This window comes from Leuciscus leuciscus (genome assembly GCF_965113295.1).
Source record: "Leuciscus leuciscus genome assembly, chromosome: 1".
NCBI lineage: Eukaryota > Metazoa > Chordata > Actinopteri > Cypriniformes > Leuciscidae > Leuciscus > Leuciscus leuciscus.
The window spans coordinates 70674518-70695051 of NC_138725.1; the positions used below are offsets into that span (position 1 = coordinate 70674518).

General features: G+C 37.9%; 1 protein-coding gene across 3 annotated transcripts in view; it reads right to left on the minus strand.

Moving 5' to 3' along the window:
* The window catches only part of helz (helicase with zinc finger), a 68225-nt gene extending 47691 nt beyond the window's left edge, over window positions 1–20534 (minus strand). For all 3 annotated transcript variants that reach the window (XM_082184630.1, XM_082184629.1, XM_082184628.1), the window contains exons 1-11: window positions 20410–20534; window positions 13417–13623; window positions 11947–11983; window positions 10776–10900; window positions 9899–9955; window positions 9627–9675; window positions 9408–9483; window positions 6788–6986; window positions 5055–5162; window positions 3804–4104; window positions 2365–2632 (exon numbers count right to left, since the gene is read on the minus strand). In XM_082184630.1, the coding sequence (XP_082040756.1) occupies window positions 2365–2632; window positions 3804–4104; window positions 5055–5162; window positions 6788–6986; window positions 9408–9483; window positions 9627–9675; window positions 9899–9955; window positions 10776–10900; window positions 11947–11983; window positions 13417–13605 (1409 nt within the window). In that variant the 5' untranslated portion in view covers window positions 13606–13623; window positions 20410–20534. The remainder of the gene's footprint in view (window positions 1–2364; window positions 2633–3803; window positions 4105–5054; window positions 5163–6787; window positions 6987–9407; window positions 9484–9626; window positions 9676–9898; window positions 9956–10775; window positions 10901–11946; window positions 11984–13416; window positions 13624–20409) is intronic.

Below are 20534 nucleotides of genomic sequence, written 5' to 3' on the forward strand. Positions count from 1 at the left end.
CACTCAGGGCTCGACATTAAGCCTTTTCATGTGCTTGTCCTCTGGACAAGTAAATCTGTCATTCACTTGTCCGAGTAAAAAAGTTGCTTGTCCGGAATGTTTTTGGTGTGTGTGTGCTGTAAATATAATGTATTCTGAAGAAATATCCTCATCTGTGTTAAATCAGCTCTGATATATTTAAATCTGCATATTGTCATATCTGCACCTTTAAAGGGCCACCCCCCACCCCCCAAATCTTATTCAATGTATGCTTAATCTTTAGTTTTAAATGTTATCAATAGATTAAATTGGAATAGCCTATTAAGATAATATAGGGCTGTTGTTACCCTAGGAAGGGCTGATCAAATTAAATCATTTACACTGAAAATGTACAACTGCATTAAATAATGTTATGAATATGAGATCGTTTAAAATATTTTTGAATATACAAATAAGAAACGTTGGAAAGAATGATAAACATGAAAGTAAACCGCCAGTAGGAGGCGTCAGGCGACCGTCTTAATGAGCGAGTCATTGAGTCATTCATTCAAACTATTCGTTCAAACAACTGATTCATTCAAGAATGAGACATGTTTATGAATGGACATTGAATCTTTGACTCCAATTCGTTCAAAACGCTGAATCATTCAGTAATGAAACACGGTTGAGATGCGTTACGGTTCTGCTGTGATCTTTGTTTGGAACTATTTTTGCTGCTGAAACAGAACAAAAACAGTCAATATTGTGTCTAAAATGTAAGTAACTTAATTTGAACTGTTTATTGAACTGTTGTATCAAAAGCAATGTCAATTTTTCAGTCGTGATGGTACTCAAGAAAACAGCACTCGTCGTGTGAGGTTGCTAAACTGTATCATATGTTAAAAATATTAAAACACATTTTGAATTTTGGCACTGGCAGTAACGTTATGTTGTTAACTGAGTTTAAACTGAGTTTACATTTGTTTGGATTTCTCCTCGAGAGGCTGCGCGAGCCTCAACAGCGCAACCTTGTTACCGTCAGTAGCCTAATACATCCACTATCGATCGCAACTTACAATAAATATAAATACAATCAGAATCATTCTCTCATTTTAGTGATTCCCTAGTTATTTATAATTTTTTTTGTTATTGACTTTAATTAGGCTACTTGTCCGGTCGGGCAAGTAAAATTCTTTTACTTGTCCCTTCAAAAAATCCACTTGTCCCGGACAAGCGTTAATGTCGAGCCCGTCAGGTCCTGTTAGCACCGTATATATATTTTTTAATTATGCTACATGAAGTTAAAATATATGGAGACACAAATATTAAGCAAAAAAATGGAAACTCATATATTAAGGTGGTGATGAAAAAATTACTACCAAGTCAAATTGCGTTTGTTACCTTTTACTACCTTTCAAGGGCCTTAATTTTGGTAGATTATTTTTACTACTTTTACTACCGCGCGGACACCCTGACATTCTCCGTGTTCATTAGTTTACGATCTGTCTAACAGTCCTGTCTAATACGTTATTGGATACAACTGTTATACATAGAAAGTAGACAGTAATGAAAAGGTATTAGCGTATGTCGTGTGTTTGATGTCCAGTGTTGCAGAGCAGAAATACATAATCATGTTTCTCCTGGTCTCCTCAAAGTTGCGTTGGATTTTCTCCTCAGTGTAAAGGTTAAGAGGCCGATCTATCACTGTTTTCCATGTTCGTAAAGTTAGTTTCTGGAGTAAATATATAGGCTATAATCTGTGTGTTTACACTGCTTTTTTTAAATGGCGGGTGCTGGTGTTTCACATGTGTTCGGCCAATCAGTGTACTCTAACGTCACGGATAGTTCCTATAGTGCTGGTTTAGACCGACTCAGAAGTAGGAGCTAAATTAGTTTCTCCAAAAGGAGTTCCCAGTTCCTGCGTTGCGAACACGCCAAAACCCAGGTACTTTCGCCAAAAGTTCTAGGACCTATGAAAAGGTTCCTCCAGTGCGAAAGCCCCTTAAGTTCCTAGAACTACCCTGTACGAAAGCCCCTATATTGTGGCATTATCAGCATCATATTTACCCACCCGGAGAGAGGTTAGGGGAACGTTCTGGGAATGTTAGAATAACATTCTACAAACCAAAAAACTAGCTTTCTATTTCCGTTAAGAAAACTTTCCTGGCTAAACAAAAAATTTACTTAAAAAATCACAAAAAAAAAAAAAAACTAATCTGAGTTTCATTAAATAATTGGTACTTTTGGATGTTTTTGTGTCCATGTCAAACCACAAAGATGCATGCTGGTCTATTGTTGTGCCATTTTATCAACTTCATATTACCCACCCCAACATTTCACATTATAAAAGCGAACTATGACTGGTTGATGCTGGCTCCTGTGGACCGGACTTGATGGCCTACTCACTTGCTGACTTCTTTGTACTGAGCGATCTCCTCGATGTAGAGCAGGTCGTGCAGACGGGGCTGGTAATTGTCTCTGGTGAGAGTTTTGTCCAGCACGGACTGGGTGAAGAGCTGGTCGGCAGAGAGGGGGATCTGGTAGCGGGTCAGTAGACTGCGCTCTAGATCCATGTTTTCATTGGGGACAAACTCCACGATGGTTTTACACGACGAGTCCCAGCGCTTCGCCGTCATCAGGAGCTGCTGTCGAGCCTGCATCAAGTGCTCCAGATCTGTGGGATTATGGGTAGTAGATTATAATAAATAGCTGATCTAGGGTCCCAACTTGACAATATATTGATGGTTAGGATCTTTAAGAAGATGTACATTTCAAAGCCAGGACTCAAAATACTGTAAAATGAAAAAAGTCTGTCATTATTTGCACATCCTCATGTCTAAATATCAAAGTAAAGGACTTTTTAAAAGGAATTCGCTAAAAGATAGACAAACAGGATAAATGTATACTGCATTATTAACATTTTAATAAATATTTGTTTTGTAAAACCTCTAATATTTTTTCCAAAATAAATGGTAATTTAGCCATAACAAATTTATGAATACATATATACACTGCCGTTCAAAACGTTTGGGACCGGTGACTTTATAGTCTCTTCTGCTCACTAAGGCTGCATTTATCTGATTAACAAAGAACATTAATTATTATTATCAATGTTGAAAACAGTTTTTTTTTCATGATTCTTTGATGAATAGAAAGTTCAAAAGAACAGCATTTATTTGAAACAGAATCATTTGTAACATTAAAAATGGCTTTACTGTAACTTTTGATCAATTTAATGCATCCTTGATGAATAAAAGTATTGATTTCTTTTATTTATTTCCCCCGCCAAAAAAATTATATATATTTTTTTAAAGCTGCTGAAAATTCAGCTTTGATGACGGGAATAAATTACCTTTTAAAATACATTCAAATAGAAAATTTATTTTAAATTGTAATGATATTTCCCAATATAATGGTTTATTTTTTTGTATTTTTAATCAAATAAATGCAGCCTTGGTGAGCAGACACTCTTTCAAAAATCTTACCGATCCCAAACTTTTGAACGGCAGAGTATATATTCTACAAAAAATATAGGAATATTTTGGTTGGTTAGTTAGTAAGTTAGCATAGGATAGTTTTGTTGCAGGGTTCATTCCTTTGCTGCAAAAACACATATCTGCATGAAGCACTTCCTGGTGCTGTTTATGGGTTATTTTTGAAGGCACTAACTTTCACTTTAAGTAAAAACAAACAGCATAGAAAATTCTAAATTAAACTAAAATCTCTCACAATTTCCTTTTGTGTTCCACTGTAAAGTCATACATGCTTGGAACCACATGAGATTAGAGTAAAACCATTTCCAATTCTTTAACAAGTCATTCTGAAGCCTTTTCCCGCTGTCCTACCTTCGATGGAGGCGGCGTCCACCATCACTCGCTGCATGAGCACGGGCTCAGAGCCAAAATCAAAAACCACAGTCTGTCTGAAGGTCCCGAAGATCTCTGTACTAAAGGAGACCACCACAGTGTAAAGGCAGTGGTCCATGCCGTTCTGCACCAGGCCGGTTGCGCTCCACTCCTGGCAGCCGCCCTCACACACCTCCTGTGGGACCTGGGCCGACGCGTCCCCGGCCGACACCGCCGTGACCGAGAAGTGTGGCCGGTTGGCGTCGTAAAGCAGAGCGATGCGGTGTAGCGTGCGGACCGGCTGTTTGGGACAAAACAAATTCCTGTTTGCATTGGCTGAGAGATACTCTAACACTCTGAATGCAAGAAAAAGCATCCGTTTTAATTACATATGCAGGAAACAGGAAATTCAACAAAGAAAAAAAAAAGTTAGCAGATAGAATAACAACACTATTTAGTATAATTATTTGCCTTTATCAGGGTATCTGCAGGGTTTCAAAATCAGATTGAAGTCCCCCTGAGGTGAAAATCAAACTTTTAATGTTGTTTATATGTCTATGTGCTGTTTTTAATATGCTTTAAGACAAAACATGTGCAGATTCATAAGTCGACACCATTGCTGAGTATTTTCTCCTTAAAACTGCAGTGAACCAAAGACAGTCTCAAAAACACGGTTTGAAATCGCTGGTGTTTCTGACGCCACAAACTACCTTGTAACCAATCAGATCAACGTGTGATCGTCAACCAGTGGATCTCTGAGCTGCTGTGAGTGAGTGGAGGCGGGGCTCATTTGCATATTCATAGAACCACGTATACTAAATGAGGCAAGGGTGTAGAGTTACATTCAAGCTATTTAGGAAATAAGCTTTATAAGGAAAAACATTTAAATATGTAATTTTGGTGATCAGAGATGAGTTTTAAGGGATAAAATTATTGACTACAGGGGGACTTTAAATGATAGCCTTTCAAAAGTTTAATTATCAAATTAATCCTCGATTCCTGGTTTTCCGTCCCCAAATTTAAGACCTCTTGAAATGATAATTAAGACTATTATTATACCGCTTAAGATATTTAAGATTTTTATGACCTTAAATTTGATAAAACTCAATTTAAGACCTGTATCATTGCTGGAAACCAAAATAGTGTGACTTTTACTTTGAACATTATCAGATATGAATACTAATTTGACTCTTCACACTCTGTGGCTTATGAAAAAAACAAAACAACAACACAGCGCTCGATTGTCCATACCTTGCAGAAGAGCGTGAATGTCCAGGAGTGAGATGATTTCTTGGTGTTGACGGTAATCAAGAGATCGGAGTTGTGCTCCAGCGTAACTCCCTCCACACAGTCATTCATCTGCACAACAACACAAACCATCAAATCAACAGACAAGCAGGAACATCTGAGATGGCTCACATTTGACCGCTTCTGACTGTATTGACTGTATGTAAAAATATAAACTATACTCCGGTTTCGTGGAAGGGACTTCAGTGATACACCGAAATATATATATATATTTTTTTTTACAAAAAACGAAATGAAAGTTATTTACCAAGAGCCGAAAGCAAAAAAAAAATGTATTTAATAATCAATTAATTAAATCGCATCAACTTTTTAATGAGTTTTAACGGTGGCTGTAAAGGCTCGGGTATACTTAATTTTTTCACGTTCTGCTCTCCATCGTCTTTCAAAGTACAATCTTTTGGGCCGTGAGCGCGGAAAGATGCGTTCGACACGTGCGCGCTATCTAGTGGACTTTGTTTTCAAGCACTCAAGTCACTCGCACATGCGCTGTTGTACGCGCACCTTCTGCGTGGTCACATAAATTGGGCTCCAGATGATGAAACTGACGTCACGCGGACAGTGTGTGGACCACCGAAGCTCACTCTGGGCTTTATAAAAACTTAATGACAGATTTATTAAAATGGTGATTAAGTAACACAGCGCATATATTTAGCAAAATGCTCCTCTCTAGAGTTATTTTTTCTACCTAAATAATGAATTTATGGACATTAAATGGTTTGTCTGAGGTAAATGTAACGTTGTTTACAAGCTGTTTTATTGACGTCTTTCGGCGGTCGAAACACGGACTGAGTGATTTAATGAGACATGATACATTTCGGTAAGTTGCTGTTTCTTTCAACACCTTCTGATGTTCATTCATGCTTTTTTGGTGCTAAAACTAGTAGTTAAAGAGAAAGATGATCGGTTCTCTTTGCTGTCATGTTTAATTAATCACAGCACCTTTTTAATGATATTTGATTATGATAACTTTTAAACGATGGACATAATAAAAACTTTATGACAGATTTATTCAAACATACGTTAATGTTGACAACAAGCTAAGTAAAAAGGAATATGTAATATAATACAGTGCATATATTTAGCAAAATGCACCTCTTTATAGCTATTTTCTAGCTGACTATTGAGTTTACGGACATTGAATGGCTTTCCAGAGGTAAACATGACGTATGTAACAGCGTAATGAAAGCTAATATAACATGACATTGTTTACAAGCTGTTTTTTGGACGTCTTTCTGCAGTTGAAACCCTGATTGAGTGATTACGTGAGATATAATACATTTCAGTCATGCTTGTGATTACTGGATGGTAGGCACACTATGAAAAAGTTTTGTTCAGGCATCAACTGAAAACATCATAGACTAAAAGATCTTGATTCATCTATTAAAAACGACAAATCAACATTGTCAATAGTGTCCACACTGCTGACATGTTTACCTGTTGTAGCTTATCTACACTGTGTGCATGAAATACACTGACGGTCAAACCCCACCATCGGAAAACCGATAATTAACTGTCAGAGTATCAGTCAATGATTTCAGCTCCTCAAAACTTCATTCAAATATTTTCGGTTGCCGAAATTTCGGTGTGCATCACTACTTCAACGTAACCGGTTTACTAAAGTGAAACAAAACACCTCTCTAGTGAACTGTTAAGATATTCGGTGAGGAGGACCGTACCACTCTCTCCGGCGTGAGGGAGTTGATCCATTTCTCGATGAGCGCCTCCATGTAGTTCTCGGTGAAGTGTTTGCCTTCCTGCTGCTGCTTGAGGCGGATGAGTCGAGAGGCGTAGCGCTGTTGCCATTCTGTCAGCTCCTCCTGAGAGTGAGCCGAGGTGCACTGAGCTCCGTACCGACACAGACCCTGCTCTAAAAACCTGACAAAATACAGACAAAACACCACATTATAATCAGGGTTTCACATTAACTTGTTTCACTCACCGGACAATTTGGCTACTACATTTTTTAAGTTACCGGCCATTCAGAACTTCTACTAGCCAAAAAAATAATAATAATTAGCCAGATTAACTATGTCACAGCTTATATATATTTATATATATATATATTACTGTGAAAAGCAATTAAAAATAATACATTATTTTCCAACATCCTCCATTGTTCTTTGTACTGTATTGATCTGTTCACCTAAAACACATTTTTGGTGATGAGGATGAAAGAGGAAGAAATGAATGTATGAAATCCAAATTTTATTTTATATATTTTTTATATATGTGACCCGATCTGGCGAAATGAGTCGGAAGTCGCAACGTTCCATTTTAAGATATGGGCCGTTTATGTGGAAAAACAATGAAATAATAGATTTTTTTTTATTATTATTATTATTGCTAAATTTCAAAGAACAGACATTCAAAAATAATCTCCTAAAGTTTCGTAGTCCAGATAATTGAGAAAAGGTATTTAAATGACTATTAAAGTTTACAAAGTTTTACTAAATTCGCTGGAAATGAATATTGCTTTTCTCAACTCCTCTCGTCACCTCTGAGCATTTCCCGGGAATCCCCTCAAACGCCTCTGCTCTCCAAATATGGTGTTACACGTTGTATAGAACCAATCATAAAGCTTAGAAATGTACACAAACACTGATCATTTGTCAATGGGAAGCCCGTTCGGCACGCGATTGGTCCAGCCATCCTCCTGTCAGACTCGTAGCGCTATGTGTAAACAAGCTAGCAGATCTCCTGAGAAAGATCAATTTAATAATTAATTATTAATTTGAGAAATGTCGCTGTCAAAAGAGAGCAAAGTCGCCAAAAGCGTTGAACTCACTGGAGGCTTCTAACCTAAGCTCTGCTGCTGGTCATCAAGAGTGGCTAAAGCTAGTCAGGGATTTCTTTTTTTTGGATCTGGAGACGTGTCATCCTCTGATGACAGCGACAGCGACAGCGAAAGTGACAGCCCTGTGGTATTTATCGTGTATGGATGTGAGTGAGTGCAATTATTCTGTGAGTGTATTTATCTGCAAGGAGAATCCATTACAATGTGTTTGATTTATTTTAACCCAATATTTAACTGTTGGTATCTCCGTTATGAATATGTTACACTGTTATTGTCATCTAGCCTACACAAAGATATGATTGCATAGGCTAACATTATTTGTTCTCTGTTTCCTTGTCTCTCTGCCTCTCTCACTTTCTCTCTCTCTCTCTCTCTCTCTCACACACACACACACACACAGACACAGACACAGACACACACACACACACACCCTCTCTCAAGCAAAACTGTAGCACCTCTGTTCAATCTTTCTGATTTTAGTAAATGTTTGTAAAAGTGCCTTTTAAATTATTTATTCAAATAAAATAATTAAAATAATTTGAGGTTCAGCCTGGCATAATAGCATATATTAATGTCTTTGGTCAAATTAAGCTGTACAATAAATAGTTCATCCCTTTAAATGCAATGGATTTTGAAAGATATCAACAAAAAACAGGCAAAAAACTTTAAAAGCGATTTTCTCAGGTTTTCAATTGGAAAAAGAGGGCAGACGACCATAATTCAAATGTGTATATCTTTACAACCATTCAAGGTATGACTTTGACTAGGATATCAGTTGAAAGCGTATGGTCTCCTCTTTCCATTAATACCAAAATCTCAATTTTGAAGTTTGGGTCACTGTGACTCATTTTGCTGGATCAGGTCACATATATATATTATAAAATTTGGTTTTCATGCATTAATTTCTTCCTCTGTCATCCTCATCACCAAAAATGTGTTTTAGGTGAACAGATCAATACAGTACACAGAACAATGGAGGATGTTGGAAAATAATGTCTTTTCTGTTAACCAAATGCTTTTTAATCTTCGCTATTGCTTCAATGCAAATGAACAAGTGCGCCGTTATTTGTTGCGTAGTGACGTGTGTGTTCAAGCAAGCCAGATTCTGAGCAATACGCTGTATTTAATATATCATGATGTCTCAAAAGTCAAGTATTTGCGCAAAATCTGCGCAGATTTGGCTTACACGAACTATACACCAGCAAAGTGAGTAAACATAATAAGTAACACGACAAATTGGCTAGTGATTTGACAGCGTTACCCACCACAGTTGATTTTTACCCGCATTTGGCGGGTGTTCATTTCATACCCTGATTATAAATGATAATAGAGAGCAACAACACATGATCTGATCACCTAGTCAAGGAAGCGGTGTAGAAAATCATAAGTTTTGACAAAATCACACTAATTATGGTACTATTAAAATTTGGCATTATAACACGATTATTTCTGGTGTCAGCCACACTAAAATCATTACTATTTGCTGACAGGACTTAGTGTACCTTTTACACAATGTGTATTCCTCACTACTCGTGACCCCACGAGGAGGAGGACGAAACTGCCAGCCTTCCTGAACATCTGTCCGGAGAACATCACAAAGAAAGCAAGAGAAAAAGAAAGAGAGATAGCATGTCAGTGCAAACACCAAGCTCACAGAAGAGCCAGAACACCAGAGGTGAAAATGGATCCTGGATGTATTGTGAAACGGAAGAGGAACTCACCCTCCTCATTCTCTTCAACCACCTCTGACGACATTTTAGTCCTTACAGCCTGCAATCGAGACAAAGCTTGTGATTAATGCGCAAAAACACACACTATCATCTAACATGTCTCTTAGACACGCACAAAAGCTGTGGCGAGAGGTACTAGTTCTTGGATTATGAAAGTCATTTGAAGTCAAGGGTGACCCATGTGCTTTTCACAGAGAAATGAGAACTGCACATAATTCCTTTCATATGGGAAATATAAGACAATCGTAGTAAATCAAACTGACCTCTATTTCTGAGAGAAGCCTCTTCAGTCTCGTCATGTCTTTCGTCATGATCCCATTCTATGACAACCAAAATGGTTTAGTTCATTTCAGCAATTTAAAAGTTAAAAGTTTACAATGTAAATGTGAAGTTTTACAGGACAGAGCTCTTAAAGTTGAGAGCAGAATTGTAAAGTTTAGAGGGAAAGTTAAGTTTACAGCGCAACTGTACATATTAGAGCAAAACAGAGCACCTTAAAGGTGAGAGCAAAATTTAAGTTTGTTTACAGTGCAATTGTAAACTTTATAAAGCAACTGTAAAGTTGAGAGCAACATTGTGAATTTTACAGTGCAACTGTAAAAAATGTAAAGTTTACAGAGCACCTAAAGTTAAGGACACAATTTAAGTTTACAGTGCAATTGTAAAGTTTGCAGCACAACACTGTAAAGTTGAGAGCAAAATTATAGTTTGTAATGTTTACAAAGCAATTGAAAAGTTGAGCAAAATTGCGAATGTTTACAGTGCGATAGTAAATCTTGTACAATTGTAAGACTGTAAAGTTCACAGAACACCTCAAAATGAGAACAGAATTGTAGTGTAGTTTACATTTGTAAAATCTGACTATAACTGTAAAGTTGAGAGCAAAATTGAGGTTTACAGTGCAACTGTACATTTTAGAGCAAACCTGTAAAGTTTACAGAGCACCTAAAGTTGAGCAAAATTTTTGTTTACAGTGCAATTGTAAAGTTGTTGTTGTTTTTTACAACAATTCACACATTCAAATTAACTCATGTCCAAAAATAAGACAATACAAGCAATCTGAAATACATTTCACGATGTCGATCTGGAGCACAATACATTAAGCCGACTCATTTGGAAAGGAATTCTGGGTTGGTTTACCAGTGGTTCTCCATAGAGTGCTTTAGAGAGAACGCTGCACACTTCCTGTAAGCTTCCGTCCAGTAGCATACTCTGAAGTCCTGCCATGAAACTGCCATCTCCCTTCCCCAGCTCCTCAGCAAACACTACATGAACAAACACACTCAAGAGATCAAACCAGTCCACACACAAACCAGGCATCCCATAATCCTGAGCGGTCTGGTGAGAGGAATGGTTCTACATAAGAGGTAGAAAACTTCACAGGTAGCACAATTTTGATACTATTTTACGGTTTTGTATTGTTTTTTTGTAAATACGTTATTTATACTTCTACTACAACTCAATATACAGTAGACAGCATTTGAAGTGGATCAAAAACTTTCTTCAAAGTTATACATGAATTTTGAACAATACCCGTTCTTGTCCTTGTCTAGCCCTGTTCGGACGGGACTAGTTTACCATGGAGAGGCGGGCCACAGCTTCTCTGTGATTTTAGTCCCGTCCGAATGTGCCATCTCTAATCATTATGGGCAATGCCAGTAAAGATTACGGTGACTTTTATCTTCAGTAAAAAGGTCCGGAAAAATGACCTCAGGTAATACCAATCCCGTGCGAATAGACCCGCTGTAAATATGTACGTAAATATTCCGTCATTTTGTTTTTAAAAGTAGTTTTCCGCGTTTTTTCAAGTATGGAGACGCTTGAAAAAGCATTCAGTTGCGTTCTAGACGCTGGGACGAGTCTGTGGCAAAACTTTTCCACACACCATTCAGATCAGAAAGAAGATCGAAAGCACTTGTTAGAGGCACAAATCATCTTTTAGCGTTAGGTAAGTGCCTATTACCAACACAATCCAATCTGAAGATAATTAATACATCGTTCGACCGGACATAACTGGTTTAAATACATGTAAAAACAGGTTATACTGTATGTGTTTGCGCACATGATATCAGGAAGCAACGTAATACACACATGACGACTGGAGGGTGACGGCGGTGTGTAAATCGAGTTACTCCTTCTGCTAGTTTAACTGAGATATTTTATCCCGTGCGAATTGGCCATTAGTATTACAGACGTCCTGTGGAAAAATCACATTACTCCATCTACCCTTGTAATGTTAATCCCATCCGAATGAACTATTTTGATCCACTTCAATACATTTTTAGAGAAGAGCTCTTTCTCGGTATCTTACTGTGCTTGCAGTCTTCATCAGCCTGATCGTAGTCTTTCTGTTGAATTAAAAGAACACAAATCGTTTACTTTTACCCCTTCCTAATCAAAACATGCTAAGGGGTGCAAAACTAATAAAGAAAATAAGAAATTATAAGTGAAAATATGGGTACTGTGAAAGTTCCACATTAACTTTTACTTGAGCATTTAAAGGGATAGTTCACCCAAAAATGAAAATTCTGTGATCATTTACTCTCCCTCAAGTTGTTCCAAACCTGTATGACTTTCTTTCTTCTGCTGCACACAAAAAAAAGATATTTTGAAGAAAGTCGGTAACCAAATGTCTGATGGACCCCATTGACTTCCATAGTAGGAAAAAAAAATACTATGGAAGTCAATGGGGACCAGCAACTGTTTAATTACCAACCTTCTTTAAAATATCTTCTTTTGTGTATAGAAGAAAGAAAGTCATACAGGTTTGAAACAACTTGAGGGAGAGTAAATGATCACAGAATTTTATTTTTGGGTGAACTATCCCTTTAAACGTTTTGAAATTGGCTGATAAAATCAAGACATTGAAGATTTTCTCAACTAACTTCATGCGAAAGTTAGAGAACGTTAGTGTAATGACAATTTTATTGACGATCTGACTATATAGACCTTCAGAACACACTAAATGTCAAACTGAAACCTTTCACCTGAAACAATAAATTTAACACACACTTGTTTTATAGTTGTTGGACACTTGAGTCTAGTTGTGACAGACTAAAAACAGTGTTCGCGCTCGGGTCAAGCTAATCTTCAAAGGCGGCTTTATCTTTTAATTAAGAAACACTGCAGGTCAAAGATACAGGGCAGGATATCAACACACATCACCAGCCAAACAGGGATATTGTTTTAAAAGTGGGCCAAGTTGTTTGTTTTTGTTGTTGTAAAGTAATAATAATGATGCATGATGGATGTCTGTTTGGTGGTCTGGGTATGTCCTGATCTTCAGTGCTGCTATGTCACTTACACACTCCGAATAAGTCATAGACGCCTCAAAACATACAAAAGTAGGATTTTTTCCCTTAGAAACAAAACTCAAAGTATTCAATATTTCCCCAAACACGTCAGTAATGTACTTTGCACACCTGTATATGCTAGTGTAGATCCAAACCAAAGCAAACCAAAAACAAAAAAAAATGTTTTAGGTTAATAAATAAATTTCGGTAACACTTTATTTTACAGTGTCCTTGTTACATATGTAACATGTACTTACCATAATTACATGCAACTAACTCTCAACCAAATCCTAATCCTACCCTAACCCTATTGTAGTACATGTAGTTACTTAATAATACTCAGCACTTACATATATAATTACACTGTAACAATGACACCTTAAAATAAAGTGTAACCCAAATTTTGAGTTTTGAAAAAAAGAGCCCACTGTCATGAATCCACACATCCGAAAACAACATGGATGAGCTTCTGTGTGGTGCAGTCTCACCAGCTGGAGTCGTGCTGCTATGCGGTAGAGCAGGGCACGCTTTCGGAGGAGGGTCGTGTTGGGGGTCGGGGTCCGGGGCCCCATGGCCAGCAGCGCCTCTGTGCTGTGGGCCACTGCCGCCTCATACTCCTGCCTCACTAATGATCCAATGGCCTCGTCACATGACTTCTGTGGCCTCCTGTCCTCCATGACTCTGGGACAGAGTTTCTGTCATGGAAGATACAAGTGGTTAAACACTTCAAAATTGCCATATGCGAGTAGCAAACCTCTGTGCCTGGACATTTGCTTTTGCAGTAACTTATACAGCGGCTCCAATGAGCATCTGGACACATAAGTCATACTTCAAAGACACTATGAAATGCTCTTATTTTTTATGGAATATTGCAGTGATTTATACGTGCACATACATTTTTTTATTCATGTGCCTCAATCATTAATCAAAATATCTTCCCCTCCCTCTTGCAGCTCATCTCTTCTCTATTCTGATGATGCGTTTACTGGTGTGAGGGCGGGACAACCTGTCACTCACATGAGATCAGCCAATAGCAAACCACAACCATCCAATCAAATCCCCACAGACAAAATCAAGCCCCGCCCTACATCTGTTCTTGTGCGAGAAGCCGTTTCACGCTGATATACGTCATAATAGGGAAGAAAAGACTTTTCCTCAGTAGTCCTATTCGGACGGGATTAACTTTACAAGGGTAGATGGAGTAATGTGATTTTACCACAGGACGTCTGTAATATTAATGGCCAATTCGCACGGGATAAGATATCTCAGTAAAACTAGCAGAAGTGGGAGGAGTAACTCGATTTACACACCGCCGTCACCCTCCAGTCGTCATGTGTGTTTTACGTTGCTTCCTGATATCATGTGCGCAAACACATATAACCTATTTTTTACATGCATTTAAACCAGTTATCTCCGGTCAAACGATGTATTAATTATCTTCAGATTGGATTGTGTTGGTAATAGGCACTTACCTAACGCTAAAAGATGATTCGTGCCTCTAACAAGTGCTTTCGATCTTCTTTCTGATCTGAATGGTGTGTGGAAAAGTTTTGCCACAGACTCGTCCCAGCGTCTAGAACGCAACTGAATGCTTTTTCAAGCGTCTCCATACTTGAAAAAACGCGGAAAACTACTTTTAAACACGAAATGACAGAATATTTACGTACATATTTACAGCGGGTCTATTCGCACGGGATTAGTATTACCTGAGGTCATTTTTCCAGACCTTTTTACTGAAGATAAAAGTCACCGTGATCTTTACTGACATTGTCCATAATGATTACTGAGATGACACATTCGGACGGGACTAAAATCACAGAGAAGCTCTGGTAATTATTTCTTTACACCACCTCTCCATGGTAAACTAGTCCCATCCAAACAGGGCTATTGTCTTTGAATCAGCTGTTTTGGTGATAATTACTAGATGTATGAAGTCGGCTCTCCTCAAGTTCACAAAGGCGTAGAAAATCACATCACCACATATCAACAACTGGATCAACTAACGTCTGACAACCACAAAGTTTGAGCGGTGAGTTGAGATTTTCAAAGTTATGATTACTATTCAAGGCAGAACCAACTTTAATAACTGTTGAATGTCTATCTGAAAAACTGAAACCTGAGGAATGTACCGAGACACACAAAACTGCATTCAAATACACATTTTCACACCGGTTGCGCTGGTTTGTGCAAATACTATTGTTGTGTGGAGTCATTTTTCCTTTTCTGTAGTAATTAGGTCACAGCTGTAACGTCCATCTGGGCTGTGTTAGCAGAGGCTGCTGGGAATGCTTTTTCCACATTGTTTTTTTGGGGGGAACGCTCCAAAAAAATTATATTCTAAGCAACTCATGAAGTGACATATGTCCTGGATCAACTGATGACCATCATATGAGTAGACGCCAGTAATAGTTCGGTTATGACTGGAACTTTCATTACACTATCAAACAATAGTAAACAAAATAAAGGTACTAGTGCCTTAGTATTTTGGACATTTCGTGTGTTTTTAAATATGTACAGCGGTAGGATCTTTTTTTTATCATTAAAATATAAAGTGTACCAGTGTAAATGATTTTATAATCATTATGCATCATGGTATTTATCAAAGTACAACCATCTGATACCATCACTGTACAATGATGCCAGATAAGGGTGCTCCGATCACAGGAAGTAGCATTAGCCAAAACGATCGCTGAAATAAATCATACTATTCTTAACAACAATGTATTTTAAGTGTAAAAAAAAAAAAAGAAGAGATGAGATGAGGAAGTATCATGAATTGACAACTCTTTATTTATTGGCGTGCAACATATTCAATTCCCTCCCATAGAGGTGATTAGGAACAGCTTAGAGCTTAACAAATATAACAATAATAAAAATTAAAAACAGAACAGTCTTTATCAACAGAAAGTAATCAAATGTACAACCACTGTATAGTCTAGATAGATTAAGTAGGATAGATTAATCCTACTAAAGAGCAGTGAGTGATTATCTCTTTGTATTTTGTTGTTTGATTAACATTGAAACAGACGGCAGAAGGAATATTAGGCTGCTGTCACTTTAAGACCGAATGCACGGATCCAATATACTGATACACATGCCACTTATTTCCTAGCTGTTTATGTTCACTTAAGATGTAACCGACTGTGTTTTAAGTGAATACACACAAAAACGGGTGTTTTGACATTTCTGTGTGTTTTTAACCTTTTAGGAGCGAAACCTGAAGCTCAAAGTTCACTTTGCTTGTCCGTGTTCCCCTTCGTCTCGGAGCGCACACAGAAAGTCGCTTGAGGAACAGCATCACATTCACAGCTTAATGTAGTTTTAATAACTCTTCTTATTAATTATCGAACACGTCTTGCAGTTTGATAATAGTAGACTGTGTTTAATGACAATCACTGATCTAGCTGATTTAGAAGTTAGAGGTATATTTCACCGCTGGAAAGATGAATGTGTATTTAAATTGGGTAATTTATGTAGTAGAAATGTGAAATAATTTTAGAAGTTGGTGGCTTCTAGACTGAGAAAAGCCAGAACATGTATTTTTGGCTCATGTGGATGAAAGACAACAACTCCCAGAATGCACTTGCTTCGCTGCCCTACGAGGCCACTTCCAAGCCACGCCTACCGGTTACAGAGGGCAGTATCGGAAGAAATGATACAACTAGGCTACTAGTCGACTCGAAACTGAAAAGACGCAGTTTTATCGTGAGACCCCCCCCTATGGCTGAATGAAGCGATGCAATTTTAGCTGCGCATTGAAAATTAGTCTCTGGATTTTTTAGTCATCCAATCGGTCTTTATAGAGACCACCGATCAAACTATATCAAGCTATTATCGGCCGATAACAATCGCCGCCTGATCAATCGCAGCATTGCTGCCAGACAGTATAGAAAGGGTAACAAATAGGGATGTCCCGAGCCGATCTCAAGGATCGGTATTGGGGCCGTTTTAGTTTTTTTGTTTTTATACCTGATTGGTATCGGCTATCCTAAGCCCGATCCTCTATTTTACGTCTGCTGTCACGCAGGTGTTGAGCAGTAGGTGGCGGTATGCACTTCACGTAGGTTTGCGAACCGCCATTAAAAGGAAAAGAAGAAGCTCAATGTGTGTGTGTGCGTGAATGAGGGGTGCGTCTCAATTAGCTCCCTAACTTCCTAGGTCATGAGTTCAGGCACTGCTAAGGACAGTGTGGCTCACTACACATTGAGACACTGTTTGCTCTATTTTCAGCGACATGACAACTTCCATCATTGAACCACAGCAGAAATGATATCTGTCCAACATTATTTTAATGTTATTAAAAATACATTTTGATAAATACTTGCTTGTTAGATAATAATCAAGTCAATTATAGCCTAAATGTTATTTATATTATGTTCATTACCTGTCTAGCGATGTACGTTTCTGACATGCAATGAAATAATGGTTTGTATAAAAAAAAAAAAGTCTTTAAGTGTAGTGAGTCGGCTCACGTGAATTATGTTTCGCCCTTCTAAACTTCCGTTTAGGGGACATAGTGAGCATCGATGCTCCCTGGTTTTCGCAGTGCATTGTGGGACTTTTTAGGAAGCGAACGTTTCAGTGCACTGGTAGGATTCTGCGATTGATACAGCCCTAAAATGGCCGACTCCCTGATGAGTGCCCTGACTACTGAACTAGGAAGCCGATTGAGACGCACCCGAGGTCTGTTTTAGCGCACCACACACACACTTTTGTAACAAATTACACTGGAAAGTTATTTATTTTCTGTTTATTTTTATCTGCCGTCAGACTGTCCGAGACGTCATTGCCATAACTGCGTTGCTATATGGGTTGCGTCTGGCTTGCTCTGACTTGACTGACATGTAAAATACAATAAGTTTATAAAATAAGAAGTTTACATCAGTAGTCCCATATTCGTAATTATGACCATACAGTCTGTTTACAACGTCTAACATTGTAATTTTTAGATCATGTCTTTACAATGTGCCTGTGTGTGTGTGTGTGTGTGTGTGTGTGTGTGTGTGTGTGTGTGTGTGTGTGTGTGTGTGTGTGTGTGTGTGTGTGTGTGTGTGTGTGTGTGTGTGTGTGTGTGTGTGTGTATATAAAATATATATTTATTTTTTTTGGTTAACGGAGTATCAAATCATCATAAGAATGATTTCTGAAGGATCATGTGACACTGAAGACTGGAGTAATGATGCTGAAAATTCAGCTTTGATCACAGGAATAAATTACATTTTAAATTATATTAAAATAGAAAACCATTATTTTAAATTGTAATAATATTTCACAATATTACAGTTTTTCTGTATTTTTGATCATATAAATGCAGGCTTGATAAGCAGAAGATACTTCTTTCAAAAACTTCAAAAATGGTAATGTTTCCAAACTTTTGACCGGTACTGTATATAGGCCTATAAATGTATTTACTGTAATTGTTATATAGGAATTGATGTCAGATGACAAAAAAATATATCTTTTTTTTTTTTTTTTCATTTGAGCTCCTGCCTCTGACAAACTCTCTGCACATCCCTGTATAGATTGGATTGATTTTAATAACTTTAAATGTAGGCCTACTTGAAGTGTGCACCAAACACTACAAAATACAAGTATCGGATCGGGGCTCGGTATCGACAGATACTCAATATTCAGTTCAACTCTGATGGGAGGCACAAAAAACTTGATCGGGACATCCCTAGCAACAAACATTATTTATCATGAGTATATGTATGTGTGTATGTATGTATATATACACACACACACACATGTTCTGTAATGGTGTGTGTATATATACAATGGTTACACTAAATACAATTATTTAGAAATGTCACTCGCTGCTTTGCAAATCTATTATTGAAACTATAGACTCCAACAAAATATCAGTTATTGTTATATTGTCTAATTATATATATATATATATATATATATATATATATATATATATATATATATATATATATATTATATATATATATATACATATATATACATACACACACACACACACATATATAGGAAACTATTACATAATGTTTATTTTTCTTTACAGTTTACTATCATTCTGTCCTAAAATGTTAGCTTTTACACCAGTGCACAAATTTAGCTACTTTTATCATAACATCCATTTTTATTTTACATTTCTAAAATAATGTGGCCTGGGGACTCAATAATGTGCAGCTAATAAACTGCAAACTTTATAAACGTTTTACCATTTAAGGACGAAAATTGTATACATTTAAACATGATATATAAATATGAATCACATGAATTACTGATGTGTTATATATTATATAATTTTTTTTTTTACATTTTTTTTATGTAGCGTAAATGTCTTCAAAAGTTGTATAAATAAAGTTTGTGGCAGGCTGCTAAAAGCAAAACTGAAGAAAATATTAATAAAGTACCATATAACCATGTAACATGATATACATAACGGCACTGTTCCTGATATTTGCATAACGTTCAATTTCCATGTTTAACACACCCCGTCCAGGGTCTCTCACTTACACACACATTACGACGGGACTGACATATATCACACACACAATAACAGCAAACCAACATCTAATTAACCACGAGCGCACCAAACAAGGCAACAGAGGCTCAGTAAAATATATAAACACTCTATATTTGGATTCCGGGTCAGTTAATAATAGATGTCCCGTCTGAGTGTGAGTGTGTGGCCGCGTCTCAAAAGCTATCGAGCTGACTACTAAGACAACATTAGTGAGGAATCACCGTCACAGACGCGTTCCGCACGTACACGTTCCATCGTTCGATTCATATGTTTGACCAGGTCGAATAGAACGCGCGATTCGAACGTTCCAAATCCGGTTCCGATGGACAAAACGTGATGTCTAGGAAGGCAACCCGCTAGGTTTTGAAACACCGCCACTGTGTCCGTTCAGAAAGAACAACAACAACTGCGTGTGTTCCGCCACATCAACGCGAATACTCACAATCAGCCAGAGAGCGTGCAGCGATATTTAATATATGATTACATGACGTTGATGATCATTATCGATCACTTCTACATAAAAGAGGAAGCTAATAAATCGCGTATGCCTTCTGCGATGATCGCTGCTCTCATGGCCTTGAGTTCCAGCCGCCCCCGGACACACACACACACACATATATATATATATATTCACATCATCCTGCAAAATTTACAAAACTATCTTTCCTGAATCTCACTCTTATACACTCTGACTCAGCACTTATGCGTCTGTCCGCGTGTGTGTGTGATGATCAACACGGATGTGAAGTGAAGATCGCAGTTCCACGCGAACATCTTTAGCTGCTAGTCAGAGTAGCGCAGCTGCGATCAGGCCTTTTCATCATCACATTAATCGTGCTAATGCGCGCCGCGATACCTCGCGTTCCGACGCGCGTGTTACACGAGCTGACAGCCGCGTGTCGATGGCGGGATCGACGGAGGAGAGAGCCGAGGAGGGCGAACGCCGCGCGGCAGAAAGGTTTTGGAGGAAGTCTGCACTTACCTAGCTTTACTTTCTACGCCATCTTGGATCCACTTGTCAGCTGTCGCAGTGCATTATGGGTCAGATATTTCTGCGCACCGCTTCCTGCCAGCACTCGCTCAGAACCAACACACACTCTCTCACAC